Source organism: Cotesia glomerata, linkage group LG3, assembly GCF_020080835.1.
Source record: "Cotesia glomerata isolate CgM1 linkage group LG3, MPM_Cglom_v2.3, whole genome shotgun sequence".
Taxonomy (NCBI): Eukaryota; Metazoa; Arthropoda; class Insecta; order Hymenoptera; family Braconidae; genus Cotesia; species Cotesia glomerata.
This window is the reverse complement of record NC_058160.1, coordinates 8,881,794-8,892,203: the sequence shown is the minus strand read 5'-3', so window position 1 is coordinate 8,892,203 and position 10,410 is coordinate 8,881,794. Positions and strand designations below refer to the sequence as shown.

The window sequence follows — 10,410 nt, the reverse complement described above, 5'->3', positions numbered from 1 at the left end:
ATTGTATTTAAGTTATAAATAAACTATTTTTTTTTCTAAATAACCAAATTTATTAATTAATCTTCAATAAAATAAATTTGCAATTACAAAATTAGAAATATTTCTGCAGCGGTTCTCCAAGAATATCTTCCAAAGTTCTAACAGCTTCCAAAGTGGCCTTCTCGACTTGTTTCTCTCCATCCTCCAGCAGTTCCGCGAGGAAGGGCACAGTTTCCGGCAAGAAGGGCATGAAGTCTTCCTGTAGTTTCCTGGCAATTTCTACAACAGCATTTAGCGCGGTGCTGCGAACATGAGAATCTTTATGCTGAGTCTTGAGCAACGTCTGGTAAATAATCTTCTTATGAATAGCAGCATCTGGGGTAGCAGCAGCAAAATACGCCACACAGGGAACAATCAGCTCCTTAGCCCTGACCTCAAACTCTTCTTTGCTTCCCATGACATTCTCAATCTGGTCCACAATCGGCTGTATCAAAATATCAAACCACTCCGAGTTAATAGCATTACTCGGAACAATCTTAAAAATCTTCTTCAGCGTCGACAAAATGGCCTCCGTGACTTCAACACGGGAGAACTCCTCCTGGAAAGTGTCGTCACCTAGCGGATTGACTTTCAAGTTGTTGTCTTTGAGCAGTGGCGCCGCTAGCGGCAGCATGAAGTTCGGTACAGCAGAGACCAACTGTGTCAAGGCCTTGGCAGAAGACTCAGGCAAAGACTCGGACAATTCGTTGATTCCGTCCATGACATTCGAAGACAACCTGTAGAAGATAATCTTCCTGCACTTGAGCTCAAAGTCTCTTCTGGTCCAAGGCAGCAGCTCTTTTCTGTAAAAATCTTTAAGGGTCTCAACGTCAAATTTCAGCACCCAGGCTATCAAAGCTTTGCTTACGCTTTCTTCAACCATATAAATCCTTTTAGCGACTTCATTTTGTTCATCATCAGTCTCCATGGCGTCATTAGTTCCTATCTTCTCGCGGAACTCCAAAAACTTCAAGAAAAACGAAGTTAGTTCGCTTTTAACCCCTTTTAAAGTTACACGCGTTAAGCCTGCAAAGGCGTTCGACAAAATGGTCATCAGAGGCGGGATTAGCGCGTAGTTCTGCCTCTTAATCACAGAATCATAAACTTCTCCAGTTGTGTGCAACAATGGCGACAATCTGACGTCTGAAGAAATTTTCTGACAAGTCGCTTTGAGTTTAGAAACAACAATTCCTATTTTTGGATGATCTGGGTCTGTGTAAAGAATATTAAGCCTGCATAATTCGGGAAGAAGTTCGTCAAGATAGCTGGACAAGAATCTTGCGAAGGAATCGACGATTTTCTGCAGCGCACTGATTATACTAATCACAACAATATCAGGAGACTCTTGATGACAGTGAGTCTTCACAAGCTTAATTATCCCAGGCATAAATTTGCTCAACAATGAAATCGCGTGGATTTTCATCGCACTGCTGAGTTCCGCGACGCAGAGCACAACAGATCCTAACAACGGTCCTTCTTTCGCGCTCATGTACTTGGTGGTGAGTATCAAAACTGGCTTGAACTCTTCAGGGTGTTCAAAAGCCAATAGCTTGGCCAGGAGCTTCAGAGTAATGAGAGCTGTTTGCTGAACGACTTCCATTTCTTGGCTCAGCATTTTTCCATGCTTGCCGACTATCTCCATCAAAGGTTTCACCAAAGTCATCAGCTTTGTGCGATTTTCTTCTGCAAACTTGCGCTGCTGGAGCCGCGCGTTGAGTAATTCCAGAATTTTGCGTCTTACTGTGAGCAAATTATGGTTGATCAGCTTCTCTACGCTCATTACAAAGACTTCACTTGGCAGAAAACTGTTCACTGCTGACAAAATGTCGTACAAGTTGTGCAAAAGCACTTTCCAGTATTTTTCCGTCGGCTTGCCTTGAGCCGAGTCTGCACTCTTAGACGCGCTCTGGATGATGACTATCAGTTCCACAATCAATTTTTCACACAAAGGTCTGATTTTGGAGAGACTTTTGTCGCTCAAGAGCGCTACTTTGTCAACAAAATCCTGAGAAGACAAAAGTACGCTCAAAAATAGGACAATTGTGTATCTGTAGTGTCTTAATTGCTTAGGAGAATTTTTACTGACGTCAAAAATGTAATTTTTTGGAAAAACAATGTGCTGTCTTTGGTTCTCTTTTATCTCCACTGGCAGAATCTTCATAAACTCGACCAATTTAACACAGACGTCGATCAGAGTTTTAACGGGAAACTCTTGAGAAATACTAAGCGCGAATTCAAGCCTCTGTGATGAAGTTTGTTGCAGCTGAGAATCTTTTCCTTGGATTAAAACATGACTTTCAAAAGTCAGAAGGTAGAACAAGTGGAGATGATTATCCAAAAGCTGCAGTAGCTTGGTAAAAATTGGAATTCTTCTGTGCTCAGGAATATCCGGTAGAGAAATAACAAAAATTCTGAGAATTTCACAGGCGTGAGTTTCATCATTATTAGCATTAATAATCGGCACAACAGTCTCGATGGTCTTGGAAATAATCTGAATTGAATAAGCGTCGTCTTGACGAAGAACAGAGCTTCCCATGAAAGTGAAGATGGGCATGATGTTGTGCAGAGCTGTTGAAATATCAGCAACTTTGAATAGTTCCACCAGAACCAGCAGAGCGTGATGATGAGTTCCAGGGTTCTGGGAAATTCTTATGCACTGAGAAATAAGATCTACTTGCTGATGAGGATCTGGAATGGGTAGTCCTTTGGAGGACAAGTAATTAATCGCAGAAAGCAGCAGCTGGTTGGTGTACTCAAGAGGACTCTGCTCTTCAAAGGCAATACACAGTCGAAGAAGTTCAAACAAAACTGGCAATAAAAGCTCCTGATTGTTGACATTCAGCTCCTGATTATCAGCCCGCTGGATGAATTCTAGCACAGTAATTCCACGCCTCCACTCGCGGGTGTTGATGATCTCCGGTCGTAAGTGGATGCGCTTCATGCGCTGAGATCGCCGTCTCTGCGCTGGAGTCAACTTGGAAGTGTCTTCTTCAGGCAGCTTGGCTTCTTTCATCGCCCTGAGCTCATCTACTATCAGCTGGGCGTCGATCTGGATTCTCTTGACCACCCGGGTGGCTGCTGTAACGATGCTACCGACCTCGCAGTCAGCTACAATGTCCACGAGCTTGCCAATTATTTTTTTTTCAAGCCCCGGGACAACTTTGCTGACTTTGTCGTAGAAGCTCTGGTCAATTTGCTTCAAGATGACAATACTGGGAGACTTCTGCTTGTCTTTCCAGGGAATTTCGACTCGGTGAGTGACAATTGCTTGGTCGAACAGCTTCCAGGCGTATTCTTGCTTCAGAGCTTCTGCTGTGCTGCTCTCGAACCTCTGCAAGATATTGCTGAGCGCTAATTTGGTGAAGAATTTATCTGGGAACTCCTTCAGCTGCTTGAGCAGTCTCACGCCTTTGGGAGCAAGTTCTTGAAGCACTTTTGGTCCGTTTACGAAAATTAGCACTTCCAGGAGCTGGGCTGAGGTGTGAATTGGTACGTTGTCGTCTAGAATTATGTTGAACAAAAATTCTCGGGTGTCTTGAAGCTTTTCCCATTCAGTTTCTTTGAACTGGGACTTGATAGCTGGGTCTGGAGATAATGTGAGGTAGAGAACGACTTGAAGCTGCTCGGGGTCTAGTAAAATTTCAGATTCTCGGTTGGAGATTTGGTTCAGAAGAACTGAAGCTCCCTCCATGGAGATGTTGAAGGTCTGAGTGATACGCTTTAAAATAGTCAACGCTGCTTCGCGACATCTTGGATTCGGTCTTGCTAAAGCGATTAGTAGATTAGCGATGAAGGTCTTGTCCTGGTGAATCCACTGGAATGAATCAGAGTGCGACAAAACTGCCAAAGCGATTTGTAAACAGTGAAATGAGGTTTGAGGCGCTACAGGTTTAACGAAAAATTGGGACAAAAAGCGCAGTAAGTCTGACGCTGAAGAAAAGTGACGTTGGAAAAATAATTTTACGCACCAAGAGTAGTGAGCTTTGTGAATAGACGAAGCCATGCCATCGAACAGGATCTCGAGGGTCCGTAAAATAAGATTAGCGTTTTCGGGATCGTTTTCAAAATCTAAATTCAACTTTGACTGGAGATCAAAGCGTCTGTGGACTTGTTCCAGGACACCGGTACCAGCTTGGAGTGGTAGGATTTCTTTGGAAGTCATTTTTAGCGCTTCGTGGATGTTTTGCCCGTTTAATTGATTGTACCCAGGCATAACCTGAACCTTGGGGTACTGTTTTATCATTTTAGCGACCATTTCAATAACTTCCAGCGCTGTTTTTGGTGGCAATTTCTTAACTGGAACCCTAACAACGGACCCGAGAAGCATCAAATTGAAGAACACAGCTGTAGCGTCGACATTGTCAGACAATTTCATGGTAGACAAAATATTCTCAGTAGGAGGTATCAATTCCCAATTGATCATATTGTGAAAAGCAGTTGACCCGATTTCTTCCGCGGTTATTCCAGAAACTACCGGATCTTTCGCGAGTATATGAGGCCCTAAATTTTCCTTCACCTTTTGCAATAACTTATTCTTATTAGCGAATTCTGAATTAAGAATTTGCAACGCTAGTGTAATTTCTTCGCCGCAGCTCGGGAATAAATACGGCAGAGTCGCGATGAAAATGCTGGTGTCGTCTCCCTCATCCCAGACTTCAAGTAAAATTTTCAACGCTGGACTGGCCAGGGTGTGGCGCTTCGCTGTGTGACACTGCGACAATAGAATCATCAAATTGTCCACCAGAACTTCGGTGGAAAACAAACTCTGCAGCCGCTCCACCGGAAAGTCCAAAAGCGCTTTGACAACTCTGACATCTTCGTCGTTGAATCTTTGGAGCAGGGCGTTGTTTAACAGTTCCTGGAACCCATCGCTGATGTGCAGAGTCTCTGTAGAGAGAGTGTTCAAGGCCAGGACTCTCTGGTCAGCGCTGTAGTGGAACAATCTGCTCAAAATCTCCATTGATTTTTTGGTGTCTCTCGTTCCCGAGTGCCAGGATGTCAGAAATTGAAGGACACTCTTGGCTTCTAGATCGTTTTCGCTCTTTTCCATCAAGTTTTTGAGGTACTCGTCGAAGCACACCGGGTACCGGGTCTCAATAGCTTTGAACAGCTGACTCAAAAATTCTTTACCAGCCATAGAAAGCGTTCCTGAGACTAAACTCGGCTTTAAAGTGGTTTTTAGAATAGTATCGATTTCTTTGTCTTTAAAATTAATTTTCTCAAAAATACTCATCACAAATGTTTTGACTTCTTCAACCTCAACTGGATTTTTTACCACTATTTTGATGGCGCTCTCGGTCAGAAGAATTAAAAATTTAGAAGTATCAATTTTGGTACTTCGAATTTTGGTGGTCTCTTCGCAGAACCACGATTTGTTGACGACGCGGTTTATTATTTTATCCGAAACTACTGTGAAAGAATGATGAGGCGTGTCGTAGACGTAGTAAACGAGCATCAATACTTCATTTCTTAGCTCGTGAGGTGGGCGTTTGAGAGCTTTAGCTAGCAAAGATTTCATTGTCCGATCATCAAGGCGCGCTTTGGTCCATAATTGTGTGAGAACCATGTAAGTACTCGCGATTAAGTCTACAACGGAACTGTTGAGTCCATGCAAAAGTACTGGGAGTAAATGACTTACTTGAACCTCGGTGATTTTTTCAGACCGCTCCAGAGCTCCGATGACTCTCGTCGCGTAGAAGGAGTACAAAGTACTCAGCCGGTGAGATTCTACTCCGTAGACTTCCGTCGCAGTGCACACGTGGGAGCAGAGTAAGTTCAGAAAACTGTTGTCGCACGCCAACCGGTTCACCACTGCAAGGGAAGACAGTGGAACTCCGGGTTTCTGGATCGGCTCAAGCCAGTGCCACTTGTTGGTCGGGTTTGTCAAGTCTACTAGCTGCAGCGCTCGTGCGAAAATCCTGGTGTCGTGATACGGTAAGATTAACATTATAAATTGGTCCTGGTTGTGCTCGTGGATTCGGAACCTACGGATTAACCACTCCAAGGTTTTGTGCGCGGTATGGAGTAGAAAATAAGGTGAGAGGTAAATTAGAAAATTGTTGATTACCGCGTCGAGTTTTTTGTTCTCCTGTGATGAGTGGACTGCTCGCTCGAATTTCAGCGAGCTTGAGGAAAAGAATATTGATTCGAACTGCTGGAAGACAGCTGATTGTTTTAGAAGCTCGTCAAAGCCACTCCTACCAATTTTGAAGACTTTTTCTAGATCGAGATTCGCAGCTTCCTTTGGGTCGAATAATAAACTCGGGCGCTTTTTGTCTTGGAGAAGCAACGACGTCTGCGGAACCTCGAGTTTTTTTAGTTGGGCTGCTAGTGATGTCGCCATTTTTTAGCTAGAAATTAAATGATACTCAAATTATCAGGCATCTAAAAAATTCTTCAAATTTTTATAAAAAATCAACTAACAACCTTGCAGTCACTATGTGACTGCCGTGGCTTGTAACTATAAATAAATAAAATTTTGCTTTATTGAATAATGAATTTTGTTAAATTGCACTGTCCTTTTTAACTATTGACGTTTTTAAAGATATAAGCTCATCCCGATGTTACACTTATCAAGAGCTTTTATTTGAGTACCCACATGCATTTTGATATATATATATATATATATATATATATATAAATAAAATTGATGTGGATACTCAAATGAAAGGTCTCAATGAGTGTAATGTCGAGATGAGCTTATATCTTTAAAAATGTCAATAATTCACAAGATATAAGGTCATTTCTTAATTATGTATCTAGAGATAGAGCATTTTCAAATGCAGCCTCAATACTTATTATAATAAATTGACTATTAGTGAGAATGGTATGAAACCTTGAAAAGGCACAAATTCAAGTTAAGACTTTGGCAATGACATCAAATTTCATTAAAATAAAACTGATTTTATCACATGACTATCCTGGCCACAAAATTTCGCTTATTCTTTTAATAATATAAATTATAAAAAAAAAAAAAAATTTTACTCAAGATTTTTTTCAACTTCTACTCCTGAAATTTTTTTTATTATAATTTATTTGTTAAAAAAATTCTCAAAAATTGTCAGATGTCTCTCGAATTCATTATCATGTAATTAATTAGAATAAAATTAAAATTTATATAATAATACTGAAATCGAGCCACTTGATAATTTTTAGAAGTTTTTTAACAATTAATTTATACACAAAAACATTTATTGAAAAAATTCCATCTTTAGATGGCTCCAAAGTTACAAATGCAATTTTTTTAAAAATAATTTATTAAACTTAGTTTATTTTTCAAGAAAAATAAACAAATTGTCGAATATCGGCTAATTTTTTTTTATTTCACTTTAAATTATTATTTATTTGTATTTAAATTTAAAAATTAATAATCACCACCAGTAAACATAACCAAAAATTTACCTTTAAAAAAGTAACAATTGTTTACTTTAATAAAATAATTGAGACAAAATTATTTTCAGTTAATTGGATTAAAATTAATTAACAATTATTATTTAACGTAATTATACGTTATTACTTTTAATATTTATTGCGTTTCATGCGGTAAATTAACACACGTGTTCCATTGTATGAAAAAAGAAAACGTGATATTTTAGACATTAAAATTAGTAGTATTCTTAAAATTAGATTGAAAAAATACCTTGTTGGTAATACAGATTCAAATTTATTATTATTTGACAAAAAGACGAGTTTCTGCGCCTCTAGCGGCGTAAAATTTCATTCGCCACTAGAGGCACTGTAACTCGAGAAACACTCAAAAAAGCCGATAAATAAGAGCGGGAGGTTATGTGATGATTTATAAATAAGTGTCAACGAACTGTCAAACGAAACGTCACTTACCGAAATCCGTCCGCAAAAATAAAAAAAATAAAAAACAAAAAATGACGCAGGAAGAAAAAAAAGTGCGACAGAGAGAAGGTAAAGGAAGTAAAACCGAGGCGAAAAAATACAGTCAGGATCAACAACAGGATCAGGATGTTCCAGTAGAACCGTGAGTAGAAAATTAGTTAAAAAAAAATATTAAAATTAATTTTTTTTAATTAAAAAATTAATTTTTAAGGAAATTTGGACCAAGAGTGTCATTTCCTTATCAGAAAGTCTGGTCTCGCTGTGTCCTGATCCTGGGAGTCCTGCTGATTGTCTGGTACAACAGCAAACGTGGCAAAGAGGTGTCATTTGCACGGCAGAAAGACATTCTATTGAGTAGAACTCAAAATCTAGATTGTGCTAATGACTACAAAGCTGAGCTAGCCACGTATCCAGGCTGCGTACCAGAAAAATGCGGCCGTGTCGTCACTGATAAGCTAGTTTCTAACACCGAAACTGAGGTGCTGTACAAAATAGCCTTGAATGGAATCAATCTAGGCGGATCTGACGGCGGAGCTAGCATACTGGACCTTCACAGCGGAGCGCTTAGCAAGGGGAAGAAGTTTATTGATGTTTACTCGCTCGAGCAAGCTGCTAAAATATTTAATCCTGCTGATTTTGCTATTTATAAGAAAGTCTACTTTTTTTGATATGATGATTGATGATCTTTATGTTAATATAAATGTAGGGGAAATTCATTGAGAAATTTAATTACAGGGTTGTCAAGACTAAGATTCAGCATGCTGTTGCTCATCACTTTGGAGTTGATGCAGATAAAATTTATTTAACAAAACCCACCTTTTTTTCGCGGATGGCCAACGTCTCTGCCAAAACTGTTCATGATGAGTATTGGCACCCTCATATTGATAAGGTTCATTTTTTTATGATTATTATTATGATACTGAAATTAGCAGACATTTGATGATTTTTAGGATTTTTTTAAATAAATTAATTATTGAAAAAATAATTTAAAAAAAAACATATTTAGATAAATTAAAAAAAAAATTTTAATGCAATTTTTTATAAATATTTTTTAAATAGAAAATTTGGTTTAATTAAATAAAAAAAAAAAATAATTAAATAAAATTAACAGATATCTGAAAATATTTAGAACTTTTTTTAAATAAATTAATTATTGAAAAAGTAATTTTAAAAAAACATATTAAGAGAAATTAAAAAAAAACTATTAATGCAATTTTTTAAAAATATTTTTTAAATAGAAAATTTTATTTAATAAAACAAAAAAAAAAGTAATTAAATCAAATTAACAGATATCTGAGAATATTTAGGATTTTTTTTTTTAACGAATTAATCATAAAAAAATTTAGAAAAAAAATAAAATTTAGAGAAATTTAAAATAAACAAACTATAAATAAAATTTTTTTTTAATATTTTCAAAGAAAAAAATTTTTTTTTTTTAAATAATATAAAAAAAAAATTCACCTTCTGACTTTAAAATCAATAATTGTTAATAAACAATGATTGATTTTTAATAAATTAATTATTATGAATAAATTTAGAAAAAAAATTAAATTTGGAGAAATTTAGAAAAAAAAAACTAAATAAAATTTTTAAAAAATATTTTCAAGATAAAAATTTTTTTTTTTAATAAAACAAAAAAAAATTAACCTGCTGACTTTAATATCATTGATAATTGTTAATAAACAATGATTGGTTTGTAATCAATTAATTATTGTTAATAAATTTAGAAACAAAATTAAATTTAGTGAAATTTACAATAAATAAACTATTAATAAAATTAAAAAAAAATATTTTTAAAGTAAAAAATTTTTTTTAATAAAATAAAAAAATACTAATCTGCTGATTTTAAAATCATTAATGATTGTTAATGAATAATGATTGATTTTTAATGAGAAAAATTTTCCTAGGAAACATACGAACACTTTCATTACACGTCTCTATTGTATCTAAATGACTTTGGCCGAGATTTCGATGGTGGGAGGTTTGTATTCATTGATGACAATAATGTCAACTCTACAGTCGAACCTCGTAAAGGTAATATATTTAGATTCTTTAAAATATTCATTTATTTAATTGGATTAAATACTTACGAGTGAATAATTAAACAGGCAGAGTGTCAATGTTTACGTCTGGAGGCGAGAACCTTCACGCAGTAGAACCCGTGACCTCGGGAACGCGATTTGCACTTACGGTTTCATTCACGTGTAATCCCGCGGCCGCGATAGCAGATCCAAGTTTAAAAACTTCCAAAAAACGTACGTGAATTTTAAAAATAATCCAACCCATCAGTATTGATAAAATTTGTTACCTTGATATTTATAAGTTAAGGATAAAAAAGTAATTTTTAAAAAATTGAATGTACAGTGCGCGTCATTCATTCATACCGGTTAAAAATTTTTTGGTAAAATAGAAAAATCAAAATTTCGACATCTGTAAATAAAGAAATCAATAAAAGGAAAATCTTTATAAGCATCAATTTAAACAAAATTGAAAAAATAATGCACTGAAAATAAATAACTCAAAATATCAATCACGATTAAAATA

At 36.5% G+C, this 10,410-nt stretch overlaps 2 protein-coding genes across 2 annotated transcripts; one reads left to right on the top strand and one right to left on the bottom strand.

Annotated features, from left to right (window-relative positions):
• Positions 1-62: 62 nt before the first annotated feature.
• LOC123261943 (HEAT repeat-containing protein 1) lies at positions 63-7,605 on the bottom strand. Its single transcript, XM_044723842.1, has 2 exons — positions 7,420-7,605; positions 63-6,368 (listed from the first exon to the last, which is right to left on the bottom strand). The coding sequence occupies exon 2, from the start codon at positions 6,359-6,361 to the stop codon at positions 92-94; it is 6,270 nt and encodes a 2,089-aa protein (XP_044579777.1). The 5' UTR covers positions 6,362-6,368; positions 7,420-7,605; the 3' UTR covers positions 63-91.
• A 160-nt stretch (positions 7,606-7,765) lies between these two features.
• LOC123261254 (2-oxoglutarate and iron-dependent oxygenase domain-containing protein 3-like) lies at positions 7,766-10,193 on the top strand. Its single transcript, XM_044722818.1, has 5 exons — positions 7,766-8,008; positions 8,078-8,515; positions 8,602-8,755; positions 9,774-9,900; positions 9,975-10,193. Exons 1-5 carry the CDS (start codon positions 7,899-7,901, stop codon positions 10,127-10,129), a joined length of 984 nt encoding a protein of 327 aa, XP_044578753.1. The 5' UTR covers positions 7,766-7,898; the 3' UTR covers positions 10,130-10,193.
• Positions 10,194-10,410: the final 217 nt, after the last annotated feature.